Source organism: Rhyacophila brunnea, unplaced genomic scaffold (assembly GCF_057557595.1).
Source record: "Rhyacophila brunnea isolate RB1 unplaced genomic scaffold, BYU_Rbru_1.0 scaffold_6, whole genome shotgun sequence".
Classification (NCBI taxonomy): Eukaryota; Metazoa; Arthropoda; class Insecta; order Trichoptera; family Rhyacophilidae; genus Rhyacophila; species Rhyacophila brunnea.
Window position 1 is genome coordinate 14,252,182 of NW_028233276.1, and position 20,447 is coordinate 14,272,628.

General features: G+C 32.7%; 2 protein-coding genes across 2 annotated transcripts in view; one reads left to right on the forward strand and one right to left on the reverse strand.

Annotated features, from left to right (window-relative positions):
* LOC147065237 (uncharacterized) overlaps positions 1-700 on the forward strand; it is a 52,404-nt gene extending 51,704 nt beyond the window's left edge. Inside the window, exon 31 of the mRNA XM_085956351.1 lies at positions 497-700. Coding sequence (XP_085812477.1) covers positions 497-578 — 82 coding nt within the window. The 3' untranslated portion in view covers positions 579-700. The remainder of the gene's footprint in view (positions 1-496) is intronic.
* A 4,628-nt stretch (positions 701-5,328) lies between these two features.
* On the reverse strand, positions 5,329-20,408 carry LOC147065238 (phospholipase DDHD1-like). The gene is made up of 12 exons (XM_085956361.1): positions 19,835-20,408; positions 17,780-18,078; positions 16,239-16,408; positions 15,913-15,988; positions 14,403-14,533; positions 13,086-13,220; positions 12,814-12,955; positions 10,818-11,028; positions 9,986-10,153; positions 8,682-8,863; positions 8,011-8,120; positions 5,329-7,368 (listed from the first exon to the last, which is right to left on the reverse strand). The coding sequence occupies exons 1-12, from the start codon at positions 20,150-20,152 to the stop codon at positions 6,728-6,730; spliced, it is 2,583 nt and encodes an 860-aa protein (XP_085812487.1). The 5' UTR covers positions 20,153-20,408; the 3' UTR covers positions 5,329-6,727.
* Between the last annotated feature and the right edge of the window lie 39 nt (positions 20,409-20,447).

Consider the following 20,447-nt stretch of genomic DNA (forward strand, 5'->3'; position numbering starts at 1 on the left):
CATTTGAGTCGTTTTTGCGACCCGGTCCGACTGAGTCAGTGTGTATTTGCCTTTTGGTGAGTATACACAATGCCTGAAGATGCCGAAAGGCGAAACCCGGGTCGCAAAAACGACTCAAATGTAATGGTACAAAACTTAAATCCATTAGAATTTTGATTTATTTTCAGTTTAGAGATGTAATAATTCGATGTTAAACTTGACATTTTACACATAGAAATTTTCATAGACAATGTAAATTTTAGCTGCCATCTTGGTATTTTATGGGCTTCCTGGGTAAATTTTGAAATGGGTCAATTTGTTAAAAATGATTACTCTCGGATATGTCTATTCATCATGTTAAAGTTCATATTTTATACAAAAGTGTACAATTCTTTTGCTATGACGCTGGACTAATGCGAAATGTTTCACTTTATGTGATTGTTATTTTACTGTGTTCGTATGTTTGTGTGTGTTGCACAACAGCTGATATTCAATAATTGTAATGTGATTTTTTCAGGTATTTTTCAATGGCAGCTGGCAATTCGAAAGCTCCTCGTAATATTCTACTTTATAATATGGATCTGAGTATATGCCGTTAAACCCACACAGTAACGTATTTTGAGAAATTTTTCTGGTTAAGTATAATCAGTATATACTAAGTTAATAATATATTATTATAAAACTCAAACCATATTAAAAATTTGATAAAAATAAAAGTCATTTAGTAATTCATATAAATTTTATTTAATAGCATTTACTTGGAATTAAAAAAAAACAATTTGTACAACATTTTATTGCTAACGTTTTTGGAAACGACATTTGGACGATAGCTCGACGAGTATTACAATATTAAATATTCACAAACTCAATTTTATCACAATTCGTTAACGTTAAAATTATGACACTAATTTCAATAATATTCTGATTTGCAAGTCATATTATTTGGCTGACACACTCGCAGAGAGTGATACAAAATAATCGTCCTATTTACATATTTACCAAACATGTACAAATTTTCCTCTTATCAATTCAAAACAAAATAATGCACGATATCTTCAAAAGATGTAACGTATACATAATATAGTAACATGATAGATTAGACACCACAGACACAGTGAATAACACATCTTAAGAATATAACTTTGCTTGTTAACAAACTGACTGAAAAATATTGCACTATCAAAAAAGAAAATAAATAATCATTATTTTTCTGCTCATAAGAGCATACAGAACTAGATAGTGGAGATATCTTAACAGACTTTTCACGCAGACTAATTGTTGGTCATTCGCTTAACCCATCGACTCCATGTGTTGCATTAAAAAAACCACATATGATTTTTATCCAACCGCGAGAAAGCGAGCATAATCCATAGATCGACAAACTTAATTAATCCAACTTCTGTAGTGTGAAACTAAGAAAAACATAAAATATGACAAAAATTCGTTGAGGGGTGCAGATAAGTAATACACACAGTGTTGACACGCAAAGGTGAATAATTAAACATGTTGAGATTATGAAGTTACAAATGGAAATATGGCTTAAATGGTTAACATGTCTTTCCAGTCATGAACTGTTACAACAAATTCGCTGTGGAAGTAGCCCTTAATTATATTACCGCACCGCACTTTAATAATATATTATTCAGTAGTAAACGGCACTTTATTTACTCATATGACAAAGATAAACCAAGCTTTGATTTCAATTAGAAGAAAGATGGCATGGAACCTTTTCTTGTTTATCATTGTATGTAAGTATAGCAACAGTTGGCCAACACAGCCAAAATTATTCAAATAGCCCTCCAATCTTTCTCACACTAATTCCCATACAAAATAACTATAGAGTAACTTTAAGCATAGGTATACGCACATATTGATAAATACATAATTATGTACATACATTATTATTGTCTTTAAATTTTGACATTTTAAACATAAGGCATTAAAACATTTTCGTCACCGCAATAATTTTCCTTTCCTCAAATCTAATGATAAAATTATCCATTATTTTATGTTATCCAAAGACAAATGGGTTTTATTGGTAAATTTATTTTATAATACTTACTGCCAATTCATGAAACATTTTAGAAATATGGGGAAAAATTGTGCAGATTAAAATGTCTCACTCACAGGTATAATATTGTTAAACACTGCCAAAGATACCGATATGATATGATATACACTAGTCTGTATTCTATAAACTGGCGTACACGGCACACGGAAAGCATTGTGCTATCGCGTTCAACTGTTGCAAGTTTCCAATGGGAGGGAACGAGATGAATGCTGAAGCGGGGGGAAACCGGCACGCCAGCTTATAAAAGACGGACTCTAGTATCTTGCCTCTGTGTAAAATTCTTGTACCCATAATATGATTAATTATTATTGCAAAAATCAATCCAAAAAACCTCCTAATACATGTCATACAATGGAAAATCTGCAAATCTCGGAAATACCAGGAAAGTTGTTTTTGATTTACGAGCTTTACAACATAAAACAGCAATACCCGAACGAAGACATTAAAAATGCGTCACATTAAATAGCGCATATATAAGTAATACAATTGACATTACATAATCTACATTTTTCAGATAATACAAGCCATAATTTTATTAGGAATTCCAGTTAGTCAGAATTCTGTATGCTGATGTCATAGTTTACACCTACTACGAAGTGTGGTATGTAAATTGCAGCACGTATCGAAGGCAGGATATGGTCCATGTGAGGCGGGCCCGAGGAAGTAAAAATTGAAGGGTGTATAGCATTTAAATAACGATAACAATATTCCAGGCACATATTTCTTACCGATTCAGCTTAAAAATTAAATACATAACAATTCAAACGCTCTTTGCACACCAGAGCAAATCATTAAGGTCTCACTTCAGAGCGTCTACACCAGAACTGGTAAATTTAGTATAATATTGTCACTGTTATTACTTCAAAGCTCATAGTATTATATTATACATGGGATTCTATAGTTACGCTACAGGCATGTGTAATTTAATTTATGTCCATGAACTAAGTCCAATTCTAATTAGATACTAATCATCTATGGGCAAACATTAGCAAACTAGAAAGTGCAATAGGATTAGGGTATTGAATGTTTTTAGATAAGCAGGTAATGTATACGTGGCTGGCTAATAGCTACTCGCTAAGCGGTGAAGTGAGCCCTTTATTGTCATTGCATTATGGACAACATACTAAAAAATAACATTGCATTGATGGTGAAGTGACCTATTATTCCACACATATTAAAAAATCTTTTGTTCGATTAAATATTTTACAATAGTGAAGACGTCTAAATGATGTTTTGATATTTCTTAGTTGAAAGATATTATTATCTACAGTAGTTATTGCGTAATTATTTTTTAATCTCTGAAATTTTCATAATATTTAGATTTGATCAGTTCACCACTAATGCGACAATAAATACATACATAATATGGTTCATTTACTACTGGACTAGCATATCCATGAAAGGTAAAGTTTCATTACAATCGTAAGAAAACTATTTATTTATTCAAGTAAATAATAGACAACATTGATGAATATAACATTCTTAAATAAATCATGGGGTTGCTGCCAAAAGTTGGTAAATCGATAATTTAGGAATTTAGAGTTTACAATGGATTATGTGTCTATATATAAATCTTATGTATGCTAGAAAAATTCTAACTCATCCGATATATGGAACATGCGCATAAAGTACAAAGAAATTAGCATTATACCTGATTTTATAGGGCATGTCAAACTTTCAAATTGCATTTACTCCATAACATGATTTCGAGACTTACCAACTTTAGGCAGTAATGCCACGAATACAATATAATCGTTCATAAAACATCAGAAACAAACCCGTTAAAAACACCGAATGGGCACTGTACTTTGCGGCCGGAATCCAGTTGTTATGTTGGTTACCTCTCATTTGGCGCAAATATTTTTGAAGTGATACTTTTTAAAGTATGGTGCAACAAATTTGAAGGTAGGGTGAACCCAACTGATGTATAATAAGCCATCTTAGTTGATTCGAAAATCAAAAAACGCGCACAGTCAGCCTCAAGCCGCCAACCTTTCAGTTGACAGCCAAGTGCGCTACCAATTGCTACACCAAGAGGACGAGGTGGATCACTTTGATTTTGACGACGACAAGAAGAATTTCGTGCACAGTTACAATGAAGTGGCAACGACAATGTCGAAGATAATAAAAATGGAAAGTAAAACAAATAGTTTTGCTTTTGTTATGTGCGTTCGTCACGCTCAGTTTTTTAATAGGTATGTTTCTGATGTGTTATTAATTACTTATATTTAATGGTAAAAAATGAAATATGTTTACATTTAAAAATATCCTATTACATAATAATTCGTGGGGTTACTGGGTTACTGCCAAAAGTTGGTATGTCTCGAAATCATGTTATGGTGTAATTTCAATTTGAAGATTGACATGGCCTCTAAAATTAGGCATATTGCTGATTTTTTTGTGCTTTATGTTCATGTCTCGTACATAGGATAACTTTGTAATTTTTTTTCTAACATACATATTTACATATAGACACATAATCCGTTGTTAACTTAATACCTCAATTATTGACTTAACAACTTTTGGCAGCAACCCCACAATATACCTATGTATTGTTTTGTACTAATTTGTAATATTGATATTATTTCATTGTTTTGGATTTTTTAAAACTGATTTTGATTTACTAAGTATATAAATTGTATTTAGTGTACATAATAATAGTTATTGTTGATGTTAAACTAGCTGACTAAATTTGGTTCAAGAACGTACTGAAATAAAAAAAAATAATAGATACTTACTTCCTACAATTTTAAAAACTTTATCACACGGCATCTGTAGTTTACCAAGAATATGATAAACTCGCCTATATATACATCAAACATTCCATCACACAAAACAGGTAATAATATATAACAATGGAAATTCATTAACCCTAGATACCTACTTTATTCTATTTATACTAAGATCTAAAAAAATAATAAGGAATAAGTATTTATTAAAGAGAGATTCTTAACTTGTTAAGTAATTAGAGTCAAGGCAATATTTTTATGCCTATAATAGAAAGAGGTTATAAATATTATTAAGTAAAGAGAAAAGTATGACTATTATCTAAAGAAGATCATTTGAGCCACTGGAATATTTTGTTCGTTAATCAATTTTGAATCAAAACTGACAATTGTTAATAAGTAGAATTGAGTTTCAACTATCTAATAATTATCGAAACGTGAATGTTGAATTACAATGAGAAATATACATTACTATTTTGAATACAGTAAAAAACCTCAAAATTCAAACATAGCTTGAATTTAGTTATAATTTGTTTTTTTTTTATCTTGTTTAACTTTCATACTGAATGGATTCAATTTCTATTCAAAATTATTCTCAATTATTTAAAAAATCGAATAAAAATATAACATGATTGAAATTCTTTGATTCATGAAAACTTTTTTCAATCTTTATTCAAAAGAAACTAAGATAAGCTCCCAGTTTCAAGGACGAATTATAATGGCTTTCCTGTATTTTAATGAGGTTTTTTTTTTGAAATTGCAGCCATTTGATATAGAATTATATAATGTGACATCTCCCCAAAATATTCTATCCTAAGTGTACGGCCTGAGTGGACAGCGTTCGGCGGAGCGTGAGCAGCGTCCGCAACTCAAACGAGGCCGTACACTTACTTTGGAGTATCGTTTTATTTTGGAGTATATGTAAATCATCTTTAGATTGGTAGTCACAGATTGCCAGATTGTGCTAATTTTGAATGCAGCCATTTTCATATTCAATAATATTATATAACCAATGAACCGACAAGTTTGACTGCAAACATAAGTTTTATAAAATTTATGGAAAAGAGATTCCCTTATAGGTAACCAACGCATGTCAGAAGTGTGTCCAAATTACTATTTCTAATTTAAATAAACCGTGCTAAACACTATTATATTAAATTATACAGTTCGTACATTAAAAGTAAGATCACAGCCTCACATATTCTTCCGAAAATCTTAAATTCAAAAAAATCACAAGTAATTTGGTAAACATTATACAAATTTTTATCAACAATCATAATAATGTGAAGAAAAATCATTCTTCTTCTATATGTGGAACGTTATTTACCCCTCTGGAACTATAATATCACCATGAATTGAAGATATATTTGAAAGAGAATAAATAGCCAATTTGTATTGACGACTGTAAAATTTAATAAAAATAATCGACCATGTTTTTTTCTCTTTGTATTAATAATTATATGACTAAAATGGAATAACTTAGGTGTCCTATGATATGACTGCATGGATATTATATTTTATAGTTATCAATACAAATAAACATTAGGGTTTTTTTTACCTGGAAATAATTTCCCTAAAAGGAAAACTTTACGTAATATCATAGTGTTAGTATTCAGTAAAGACAACACTCATCCATCCCTTTGTTGCATGCACTAAAACTTAGCAACCGATGTAAATATGACAAAAATTGTTCCTGTGTCTTAAATTTGATTTATTTCGTGTTATCGAAAAATAGCACTATGTATACATATTACTATACCCTATAACACATATGTAAAGTCTGCTTTTATGGTAATTATGTTCAGGTAAGGGCTTATTTTCTCTATATGACTAGACTATTATTGATGGTTTTCCAGATTGCTATCCTCACTTGAGTACATTAAATCCGGTTTTCTCTGATTAAATTCTCATCAGAAACGGACTGCTTCCTAGAGTTAAGATCGTGTCCTAGTCAGGAATTATTATGTAAACTTGAAGACCTGTTCAATTTCTGATTATCGACGTTGCTATTGTCCGGTTTGACTTTATCCGAATTGAGATGCGTCAAAATGAAATAGGCGATATCATAATTGTGCCAGTAGCTGGTATGCGAAGTAATCGCTGACAGATAATTGTTCGTGATACCGGTATCTCGAACCGTATAATCTATCCTGTACGGCAAGTTATCTTCGGGATCTTTATTATTATCACCATTTTTATGGTCATCATCTGTAGCTGCGGGTTCATCTTTATATATATCCGCTTTCGATGTTCTTCTTTCTTCATTCTTTAAAGCTTTAGATTCTTCTTTCTTCTCATTGGAAGCTATATCTTTCAAAACTTTCTTATAATCTAACGACGGTATCATAAATTCTACATTATCTGAGTTCACATCGTTTTGATAACTTGCCGCTAAGTTATTGTCCAGCACGTCTCTCTTGTAAATATCACTTTCAGTGTAACTGGAAGCCTTTGCGGTAGTCGCTTTGCTCGTTGAGGGACCGTCATTAAGATCTACGCTGTTGTTTTGTTGAGAGTTATTGACGGCGATCGGCGAGCCTGTTTCGGAACGCTGCCATGGATGCTTCACATAAGACCATATGCGCCAAGGACCTTTAATAAAAAAGATATACAATTTATGTAATGACTCTGCAACAGATATAATTTGCATAGAAACACATACAAGTCTAATGTGTTACCGCCCATCTCCATTAGTGTTATATTTCCAAGTGCCAATTTACTTACATTGTTGACAATTAATTATCCAATGTGATGTTTCATGCACCTGTGTTTAAGATTATATCCGTAGTGTTCAATACATAGACTAAAGTCTTGTGTTTGAATAAAAACCATCTGACCATGTGGTAAATTTAGTTCTTAAATATACCTGTCCCATAAACATACACTCCCGCTAGACTCTCTGTAACTCTTTGGAAGATAATCTGAAGTCCTTAGGTTACAATAGATATTATGTGGTCATGTGAAAACTGGTCCTAACTCGTTTTTTTATTATATGTCATTTGTACTCATTAAATCCTTAGTACTTCAATACATCTTAATTATATTACTCTATGCAAAAAGAGTAAGATAGAATATTTCGAGAAGATTATTTCCACATGATCAGTGATTTTACTGCTGTGCTGTGTACTAACTTTTGACAAAATTTACAAGTTAGTACACAGTAAGTACCTATGCAAAGCATCAAATATCGGATATTCTATGTCAGAAGTGTTAAATTAAATGAAAAGCTGTTACCTTTAGCCGGTGAAGCTTGTGACGTTGGACTGGCGGGTGGCGCTGCGTGGTATGGCTGAATCCCAACGGGAGGACGCGATGCGTGCCACTGGGAAATCAGTGGCTCCATTCTGAATAAAACAAAATTGTTTAAATGTAGTCATCATCTTCTCTCAATCAATCAAGATTTAAAAAATCTACAGTGGATTTAGAAGTGTATATTATACATAATGTATTTTGTATTTACAGCAGTGCCACTATTAACAAAACAAAACAAAAAAATCGATTGATTCATGGGAACTTAATTCTTACGAAATTATTACAAATGATTCTTAGGAAATATCATATAAGCAATTAAACATAGATGGTAAATCTATTTATAAAGACTGGAACTAGTTAATTAATATTGTCCTGATTCCTTTTATGTTATTTTTAAACATAATAACATTTGTTACATACTTTATAAAGCAAAATATCATAACTGTATTTTTAATGCTCTATTCATATTTATGGCTGATGGCTACAGTTTCATGATAGTAATTATTTAAACTTTTTCATTACTACATTTTTATTTCCAAGTCAAATTCGAAACACATACAATGAATATTTTTTCAAAAGAGGATTTTTTGCAATGACAACCCAAATGTCATAATATATTATCTCATTAATGTTAGATGATTCTCATAACATACCGGTAGGCAACTGGATCGGAAAGGTGAAAGATGTTATAGAGCTTGGGGTGGAAGTCAGGCGGCAGAACTCGATGCAAGGAGGGCTCCGGGTGACGCATCGCCAAGAAGACGCTAAGCGGAGAGCCGAGACAAAACAACTGGCCCAGTTGGAATGTCAACGCTTGACGACCGCTGCCTGACGACTGGAAACAGAAAGTTAGGACAGATGTATTAGATTTATGATCCTTTGAGACAATGGCTTATAATAGAGTGAAGCCTAGCAGTGAAAGAAACCAATTTAGACAATCAGGTAAATTAACGGCCTTTACACAATCTTGTGCATTTACAAAAAAACTCATTTTACAAGAGTGTAGTTGAGCGGATGAAACTTGTGATATATTCCACTGTTTTGATACCGTAAAATTACAAAACATATTTATTTTAAATAGTTTTTTAGGTCTATTTGAAATATAGCATCTAGATCAGTCATGCGGCCACCAGAGGATTTTGCTGCGGCCACCAGCGCTTTACAGAACAATATTTCAAAAATTTATTTATAAAATAATGAAATTACTACAAATGAGATTAACATCATTTACAGTATTTAATTTAATTCACTGAGCTAACGTTAAACATGCGTTATTGGAAATGAGTCATGACCAAGTACTTAAAAACCATTTTAATAATACCACGGTTGAAAAACTTAGGTCGAAGTTATACGTTGACCAAGAATCAAGTCAATTCAAAGAATTGGCAGCAATTGCTTTATTAATATTGTTTGTAGGTTTTTCCTACTACTGTATACTGTGAAAGATCATTCTGTTTAATGCACTTCATAAAAAACAAATATCGAAGCCAGTTGACAGATGTATTGAGGAATTCCCATTTGCATTATTTTTAAATAAATAGATGTACTAAAATTTTCAAATATTTTTTATTAAATGGACTTGTCTATAAATAAATTGATCCATTTTTTTAGTAAATAGCCTAAATTTTTGTAATCACAACAAAAGTGTAATATAGTGTGGCCACCAGACGTTTGCATAGAATTGTCAATGTCAATTGTGATCATTGTGGTCAATAGATCATATTTATGCAAAAGAACAGCAGAATTGCGGAAAGTATTAAATTGGGTCATCAAAATATTGATTATTATGTAAGAAAGTTTCCATTTCAAATTTAGTGCACCATAATGTCGACGGAGGAGGTGAGGACTAAAGGGGTCCGAGTATATAGATATGTGGTTGTGTGAAAACTTCTATCTCGCGATTTTACTTGTATGTCATCTAAACTTTGATTTATACGGTGAATAAAGTAATACTTACAGAATCAGCACATTTGTCACAGCCAATATGATAATTGGTAATAATGTCATAGAGAATAACACAGCCAAGAGAATGAGCGACTGCGCTGAACCCGCCCGTATAAGTCGGGTTGCGAGCCATAAACATGGTGTGCAGGCGATTTAATTCTTTGCGGAGGTCCTCTTGTACCTGATGACAAAACAAATGTTGCACATAATTATATTCTTTTTAAATTCGTGAACGCTTATAATAACAATATGTAGGATTACAAGATAGTGCACGTTTATTAAAGACGCTGATCAATAAAAAAGAAGACACCTAAGATAATTGGTAAAGTTTTTACCCTATAACAAAAATACTACCATATTTATCGGTACACTGGTGGCTTCTTGGAATAAAAGCCCTAAGCTAGCTTAGCTTTTTTTGTAATAAATTTTATTTTTGAACTCATTTTGGGACGCAAACACCAAAATAAGTTTGCATAATTTCAAGAGCAATACGGAATTATATAATATAATCTTATTAATCATCCACAGAACTGCTTTACGGTAACCGCCTATCATGGCACCTTATGAAGGGTCAAATAACAATATATATGTATTTGAGAACTGATGTTTGCAGCGAATACTGAGTGTGCAGTGTTTTCTTTAAGCCGATCTAATACCCGGTGTCTTAGAATGGCATTAAATACTATCCACAGAGTGTATACGACAGAACTATGGAATAATTGTATGACTTTGGTAGAAGCAAGAATAGGAGTAATAGAGATTCGTGGAGGCGCAGGTTTCCATATGCTCTAAGGAGCAAACATGGACCAAGAAATAATATAAAAATACTATGTTTAGGCACTAACCTGTCTGCCATAGAGCTGGCTAGTATAATACATGACGTCCATGGCTGCATCGTTGATGGCTCTGCGTAAGGCGGGCGCTCCAGGTGGCGCAGCGGCGGCTAAGATAGCGGCTGCAGCACCTCTCTCGCCCGCACGCCATCGCGCTGGAAATAACTCCGCCCGCCCGCTGATGTTGTATTGAACTCTCAACCAATCACATGAAGCTCTTAACCTAGTTAACAAAGAGGATTGGTTTATAAAATTTATACTAACCATGAATACAATATTAACATACAAGTGTATTTATAGCGGCTTGCGTTCTCTTGGCTGCTATAATAATATTTTCAAAACTGACTGTATTGTGCCTAAGGTCGGTATGTATAGACCTAAGGCTGAGATGTATAGAATATTGAGTAACCTTAAATTCAAATATGCCAAGCATACATCGAGGGCTTAGTGTCAAACAACACTATCTACAAAAGTGCAACTTTACAGGAGAGCCAAAAAACGTTATTTTAGATTCTTGTAACTCAACGAGGGAAATGTTTATTTAAAACCTATTGTTAATATTTTATAATTTATTGTGTATTGTACATTTATCTTGCTTATGATGATGTTAAAATTTATAGGGATAGTTTTAAAAAAATATGAAAACAAGGGTAACTTATGTAGTTAGCGTTAAACTTTGCTGACGATTTAATAAGAAATTAGAAAAAAATTGACATAACGTTGTTTGACTATCATGTAGCCGTAAATGTAAAATAACGTTATCTCAAAAAAAAAAAAAAAACACTTGTAGATAACGTTGTCTGACTTTAAGCACTCGACATGGATCAACACAATATGGCAGCTGCGAAAGTAGTGAGTTAGGCAATGTGGCATTCCATAATCACAATTGTTTTTATTGCCATTTTTAAAAATTTCTATTGCTCGGTAGTTAATCAAATATTTTTTAATTGACATACACTGGTAAAAGTATGAAAACTGTGTAATATAAATTGCATATTTATAAAATAATAGTAAATATAAACTTAAAACAATTTTATGGTTACTTTATCAGTGTTTAAATTGTAAATGAATGCACAGTGATAATTATACTAGGTAAATTGTGTAAATTTTCATTTATTGATGGAAAAATAGTGTGTTTATGAAAGTACATGTCAACAATCTTGATAAAATAATAAAACGAATAAAATATGTTCTGCTGGTCTTTCATATTTGCATATTATATAATGGGTAGTTACTTAAAACTAAAGTAAATGACGTTATACCCCGTTTACACGTGCATGGATTTACTGCTGACAATATAATATATTATCGCGGCCATAAACATGTAAACACGTATTATCGTGCAAGTTGCAAGATTGCATGCATGAATTAAAAGAGTTCAGAAGCTTCTGAATTTTCTTGCGATAGTTGGAACATGTATGACGTATACGCATGCAAAGTAGAACGATAGTGGCGAACCTGCCGGATAAAATACAGAGCATTTTTGATGTTTACTAATTTTCACAACCTATTAAATAGCTCGAGACAATGACAAAAATGCGTAGAACGAGGTTGGCGAGACAGTCAGCACTATTACGTGTAAACAGTTATTATCGGAGTAGTTTAACTTACACACCATTGGTGCCAAACACTGTTAATTTAATTTTTGTTTAAAATATGACACCTGTCAGTTTTGTAGGTTATCTGAAATAAGCAAGACACATACATAGTCCGAAGAAGAAATAATTGTGGACAAATCTAGTTATCCAGCGGTCATCCGAAAGGTAGACCTAGAGCCCACTGAATCGATGAGATAATGAAGTTTTACAGAAATATATGGCAATGCAATGCACAGAACCGAGAAGAATGGGATCAGCTTGGAGAGACATTGATCCAGACTGACGATGATGATAAGGTATTTACACATTTGCTAGTTATCACTGAACTCAAATATCACATAAACGTTACTATTAGTAGAACACACTAAATGGCCATTGTAAGAATTGGGTTGGTTAATTTTTCAACTCACGCATTGGTATTCCTGATAATTCTTCCAGCGTCCATCTTCTGTCCGATGCCATGTATGACAAACACCACATGTGTAATATCGGGAGGTCTCTCTGATACAGATGCCCTCGTCCTGTATCCTCGACGTAGTCTGTAGCCAGTTGCTGGAGAATCAAAACAAAAAGTAATATAATATTCAATTGGCATTCTTTTAAATGGTTAGGTAATAACAAATATTCTTTTATTTTAGAAAAAAGAAAGAAGACAAAATATTCATGTAAATCTTGTACTTACATTGATAGAATCCAAGTTTTTGTGTGACACTTCTGACCAGCTGCCTTGGGGCTCCTCCCCAATAAAGATATACTTCACAACTTGACATCCATTCCACGTGGAACTGCTGGAAATGCTCAGAGTGGACTGCCACACCTTCAGATTGTGGAAAACATCTATTAATTCAGATATATCAAAAAAAATATGTTAACACTAGAGAAAATGTTTACCTTGGTTTTTAAAACCAGCTATCAACATAAAAAGTTACTATAATGCTACTAGGTAGTGATAAACCACCACACTTCAGGTCTAGCTCAGTTTCAGTTGTTTTTGAAGGTGGGTATCATAATTTTTGGTTAGTAATTAGTAAACTGTCACTTTTATCTTTAGTATGGTTTTTAGGATTTGGGGTGGACAAAGTAATACACCGGAATTTGTTTTATAAACGTCAGGGTATATTTAAGTGGATGTTATATAATTGTTACGTTTTTTTATAATTTGTTTTACGGAGGACAAGATTTGTGCGTTTCTTGTTTGGCTGTTTTCCGAACACTGCCGCCATCTTGTCTTCCGCTTTCAACGGTTTTTTTTCAAGGCGACGTTGCAATATCTCCAACGGTCAAAATTATGGCATTGTTGCCAGCAGATATTCAACATTATTTAATTATTTTCTAACAACTCTTTTTCTTCTCCTTGCACTATCTAACATTCCTCCCTCTCAGTCACAATACAAGTTATTTTTCCCATTCATTCTTTATACATGGTATTACAATTTATTGGCGGTTTTTTTTCTATACATTCTACTGACATGTTTCATACATTATTGTTAGCGACAGTTGGTCACTTTTTATACTGTTTAAGTGGCGAAGCCCAATTGCATTCGTCGTCTCGCATACTTTCTTACTTATTCACACCTGGTCTTCCATGAACCGTGTCCTCAGTCTCAAAGACACGGGTCGTGGGACTTATTTCTGGAAAGAAACGTCCCTCTGGGTGGTCAAGGGTGCGGCTCGGTGCAGTTTATTTGACTACGAGGCAAAGGGCGTGTTCAGGCCACTCTACACCCCTAAAAGGTACTCCAAGTATAAGACCCGAAGTCCGAGGTCGTGACAATTGGTATGTGGCACAGCTGCTCAATGATTTTCCGACTGAATTTTACAAACCTACATAGTTATCGTTTAGGTTAACATAAGGTGTGGTGCAATATAATTTTCATGTAGTGCTGACATACAATCATTGCCATATTGGAATTAACTTTCTTCATTGTAGGCATAACACGACATAATAAAACAAATTTCAAATCAGGTAAAAAACAAAAGGGAGAATTAAATTGTTAACCTGGTGGCACGGCTTGCTTCTCCACACCCTCGGTGGCTTTCTGGCCAAATAATCGAAGGTGCTCCACTTCTAAAACTTCACCGTGTCGCCCTTCCAACGGTTGCCAACTGCCATCGTAAAAATAAAGACCCCTGAAACATATTATTATGAACAACAATATATTATAATATATTTCCAAACTTACTAGTATACCCATATCAATCCAAGCTTTCCGTAGATTAAGATGTCACCTAGAAATTGGCCAGTAGGCAAAAATACTAAATTAATATTTGGAATCGCAATATCTACCAAAATTTTCAAACATCAGTATTTTTAAATCCTGGGACAATTATTAGACAAAATAAAGTGAAATTTTACCTAAACAAATTGTTGTATATTCTGTCACCAGTTCTCGATTGATAATTCAATACCTAATAATATTATTATTATGAGCACTGAGTTGCCAATTATAAATTTTCTCTTCAGAATATTTTTTTAATTTTTTCGGACTACTAATTGATTTTTTGTTATAAAATTTTAATAAACCAAAATGACACAAATGGTCATGTATATGGACATAATAAATGTATGAACATTTATATTTTTTTCATTATTCGTCATTTACATGTCATTTTACGAACAATTATTTTATTGATGATAATAGCATTGTATTTTTTTCTCAAAATTCATATAAAACTGAAAATCATTATTGCGAACCCTAACTACAAACAACTATAATTCGAGGTGCAGTGGTTTGAAGAGCTAATAGGTCACACCGGCAATATTCACTTTGCGACATAAGAGACACATAATATCGTCGGTGTTTTGTAAAAAGGGCGAATCAACCATTTTGACGAAATCGAGATTTTAATGAAAATACAATATGTACCCCCCTAGCTTTGTTGTGTAAAAACGGCGAATTTTTATCTCCACAGGAAAGTACTTAAAAACGATAATCGACTAAAATTAAATTAATTAAAATTACAAAATAAAAAGCAAATGTGACATATTAGGCCTTTTAAAATATTATATAATAATACCTATTATAATGACAGTATTCTTTCTAAGCTTTATTATAAACTTGTTAGATCTTTATAATCATCTACAGGTAAAAAACAAATAAACGTCAAAAGTTAAAAATCCTCCTCCTGTAAAGTAGCATTTTGGTTAATTCGCCCTTTTTACAAAACACCGACGATATTATAATTCGCAACCCTAATACTACAACGTTCTAAGTGTTCATCCTTGACAAAATGAACCCAACAATGAAGTAGTATTCTAAGCTGCCTCATTGTTACTTTTGTTTCACAAAAAACAAACACTTGTAGTTCTCCACTCACGAATTGTCAGGATCTAGCACTGACGTAATAATTAATAATCACATTAATACAAATCTCATCACCCGTAAGTTTTTTGATAGGTCTGCAGATTTAACATGCTAATTGATAAAATAGAACATGTGGAAGCCAACCGAGTTTAGTAATTAGTATTGTAAGTGTATGAATAAAAATATATGTACAAATCCACAAACCTAGTGATGACACATTTCTCTCCTGGCCAATAAATCGATTCACAGCTCATCTTCTTTAAATCTACCTCGTACATTCCTACAAAGGGTTAGTGCATTAAGGATTAAGGCATAGTTACTTTTTAGTCATACAATATTCAAGCTAGTCTACCGAAAAAAATAATTTATAAAAATAGGTAACTGATTTTGTCATTTGAATACTGTGTTTCTGTCACCAAATAAAATAAGACAAACCAATAAATTATAATTTTTTTCTTGTGTGCTTTATTACAGTTAGAGTTTAAGCATCAAAATCCTTGATTAAAAAACCCAACATTAGTTATAGTCACCTCCTCGTACGACGATTCTATCGGCGTCCAGCGACGCATCCTCGTCAAAACTCTCAGCATTTGAAGAATTCGGCGAGTCACTTTTGCTGCTGCCATCTTTGAAGGGCGCACTACACGATTGCTGCTTGTCAACGGAAGCTACTTGTTCTGTTGTAAAACCATTGACATGTCTGGAAATGAGTGAAAATGGTTTTATCACCATACTTTGTGTGTTATAAATTTCAAAGATGTGTTAAGTTAGTTTTTACAAATTATATATTGACATTTCTAATAAATAGTATTAATCTTATTGCCTATAATATATTAAGTAAAATACAGAAATTAAGATAACTATTATAAATACAATATTTTTTCCGACCATGTCCGATCCTAATAGGATCATATGGGCCTCCACAGAGTGGAGGTTTGTGTTAAAGGATTTTTGTTTTTTACGAGAAATTGATGTCAGTCACTTGCTCAACCTGTTAGGTCCATACCCTGACTCACACACAAATTGAAAAAAAAAAAAAAAATATGATAACAAAAAAAGAATAAATATGAAAAAAATATAATTGTGTAGGTATTTAAAAATTACTATCACAACTAAAACAGCATTTCAAATATTTTTGCTATTTTGGGTTTAAAAATATCGAAGAAAATAGATTTAGATTAGATCATGCCGAAATTTTCTGAATTATGTATCTGCGGTGTTAGTAATTTTTAACCGCACACTTTGATTAGTTTGTACAGCACATTGGCCAGAATCCGATGGATGATACATTTTAACATTTTAAGCACCAAGAAAAATGACATCACACACTTTTTTCCCGTAGCGGCAGCTTTCTGTGACGTCACGTGTCGTGTAACATAATATAATCACAACTTAAGGTGTTCTAAATTATGTATGTTCAATAACGAATGCTACTCTATTTTATGTATTATTCATAGAATAAAAAATAGTTTAATTAACAATAATTATTATTATCAAGTGCATGTATGTTCGTTAAAACTAAAATTTTGAGAGATCCTGACTGTCTAGGAATCAAGATTAGTACCTATTGCCTAATACCTCGTTATAAGATCATAAAAGGAAGTCACCAATATTAACAGAACTGCAGATAACATTTTTAATACATTATTGTTCTAATTTAATAAAACGCATTTTTTTTTGTAGTACTTATTCCACTTTGACGAAACCGGTCCTAATCTATTGATTAAAAGTGGAATAAGTACTACAAAAAAAAATTGCGTTTTATTAAATTAGAACAATAATACAATGCAGTTCCACCATGAATTGAAAGTTAACAAAATAAAAGAAATTTTTAATACATGAAAATTTGAAAATAATTACACTGACAAGAATCCGATGGATGCAGGTTCAAGTTTTGCTCAGCACAAATATTCTTTTATTACTTAGATATCTTTCTGAGCGGTTCCGAATTATGTAGATAATTATGTTCAGTAACGGGTGCTACATTCTTAAACCTTAGGTATTGTTCATTGAATTGAAAAAATAGTTTAATTAGGTACACGATATGTTTAACAATAACATTTTAACATACATTTTTATATCTGAATCATCATCCTTTCTGCTTTTCTTAATGGGGGATATACAAAGATCGTCTTTGGCAGTGTCGACAGGTAATGGCACAACCGTGTCTTCGCTCATGAAGGCATTTTGATCATTATTGAATGACACTTTGTGCAATGTGACCGCATCAGATTCGCCCGTATCGGACTCTGGATTTAATTGACAATCCGCCGAGTATGTCTCTCTGTATTTATTCTCTATGAGGAGCGAGTCGTAGCCATTGAACTCACTCCATACTTTGTCATCTAGAGGTTTGTAGAACCATCGGACCTGGATAAAAAATATATATATGTAAAAGCACAATCTACAGTACACTCTCAGTAATCCGCCGCTCGATTATCCGACAACTACTAATAATTCGTCGTTATTTTTACTAGTTGAAAGCACAAAATCAAGCTCTATAATTCGCCGGTATTCGATTGTCAAATTCAGTAGTCCGCCGCGTAGAAGTTACAACGCAGATGAGACGGGGTAAATTTTGGAAACTTCTTCTTAAAACATACGTTCATCGCGAAGAAAGTAATGTACCAGGGAGGAAAGTGCCAAAGGACCGCATCACAATTATGCTGTGCTCCAATGCAACCGGGACACACAAACTGAAGCTGTTGGCCATAGGGAAAGCCAGGAATCCTAAGCCATTCAAGAATATCTGCCTCACTGAAGAACTGGTTGTGTCAAGTGATTTACTATATTTAGAAAATAAACTTGGTTTATAAATATGTATAATTTAGTAAATACTTGATTTTAATTATAAATAAAACCGTAATTTTCTAGTACAAATTTCTCAAAAAAAATTTAATTTTTACCATATTTTGTATATATGCACTATAATCCGCCGCTATCACTAATTGGACACTTGTCTGGTTTTTGGGATGGCGGATTACTGAGAGAGTAATGTACTTTCAAGTAGAGAGACAGAGACATACTTATTAATTAATTCTGTACTTCAAATAATAATTATATGATGTTGTTTGATTATTAACGAAATAATGAAATCAGCTTTATAATAATCTGAAATTTTAGAAAAACAGTACCTAAGAACTAAGATTACATACTTAATAATATTATATTTTATTTCAAAGGTTTGTGATAAAAACATAAATACAAAACACTGAATATTTTTTCAGTTCCATCATATGGATAAATTTTTTTGATAACTACCTGACACGTTAACTAGGTACTGTTAGGGCTGTCAAACAAGTATTGATATTTTTTGACTGATACTTCAGTACTTTCTTTCGATAGCAATTTTGCGATTATTTTCAGAAAAAGATCCCTTGCAGATAAGCATTATAGCACCTGTGCACGTTACTTGCACCAATAGTGTGTATTTTAAACTATCACGATAATAACTGTTTACACGTAAAAGTGTTCGACTGACTCACCAATCTCATTCTTCAAGAGTAAGCGAGACACGATATTGTCATTTTATGGTACTATTTAGACTGGTCGAGAAAATCGGTTAACAACAAAATAAGTCTCTGTGAGGTGAAGTTTTTTTATCGGCAGCTTCACTACTATCATTCTACTGCGTAGGCGCAGATATTGCATGGTCCAATTGTCGCGTGAAAATTCATAAGCTTCTGAACTTTTTCATATACATATTTTGATTCATACTAAGTAATAGGTATTTATTAAAATTAAGGAATTATCATTCAATAAAAATACCATACAGTGCAAAAAAGAGACAAACGTTAAAATCATTTACGCTTGTAACGCAAAAATTTCATTTTAGTACTGCAAATATTCATTCAATTGTGTTTTTATCGGTTTTTGTAAAGACAACTTACATTAGAAGTAGAATAACAATTTCTGTTAATTTTATACTGATTTATTAAGAACTAGGCAGTGTCTATATGTAATACTTATTTAGTTCACAATAATATATTATATCACATGAAAATCACATAAAAGTTAATCCTGCAACCCTGGGGATTCTAACATTTTTAATCCCAGTCTGTAGGATCAACAAATTTAGTGGGATCTCAGTATTCTGGATTCCTAAATTGCACAACCTAATAAGTACCTCTTCAGCGGTAAGCTGCTCCACAGTCGATGAGCTAAGCTCTAATCCAAGAGGTTCCCAAGCCGGACTCATATTGCTTTCACTGGTAGTGCTCACAAATAATACTTCATCCTCTTCCGGAAGACTAGTGGGAGGAAATTCAAATTCATCCAACTGATTTTCATCTTTCATTTGCGACCTATTCGGAGTCCTATCTTCGCTCGAAACATTCACAAAACCACTAATATTAGTCGTCACATTGTTATATTTTTGCATTAACTCTGAATTTGTTAAATCCGTGGCTGAATAAAACCGGGAAAAAAGCTTTTGGTAGTTCATGCTTCAATTGTTTTTCGAACGCTACTACTATGTTCGAACAAAGAAATTGGAAAATTAATAAGGAGCCAAACAAAATGACGACTAATCTAATTATGTTTCACGTGCAGGGAATAGTCTTTACTATTTCAGTTCTTAGTACACGTGCACTCATTGAACTCTGTAATGGTTTATGTATTAATAAGGTGGTACTTTTGTTTATTGACGTTTAGCGGAATGTCAAAAATGTACCTGTCAAAAGATACCATAGACACGATTTAAAATTTATGGATCAACTTGTGACTAGAGTTGCCAGTAT

What these genes read in the sequence shown, in the direction of transcription:
- LOC147065238 (XM_085956361.1), bottom strand. Translation starts at nt 20,152, where the DNA reads ATGAACTACCAAAAGCTTTTTTCCCGGTTTTATTCAGCCACGGATTTA. An exon ending in AGCAGCTTACCGCTGAAGAG is followed by an intron (nt 18,079 to 19,834) that starts GTACTTATTAGG and finishes TTTTTTATCCAG; the next exon opens with GTCCGATGGTTCTACAAACC. An exon ending in ATTATCAGGAATACCAATGC is followed by an intron (nt 11,029 to 12,813) that starts GTGAGTTGAAAA and finishes TTTGTTAACTAG; the next exon opens with GTTAAGAGCTTCATGTGATT.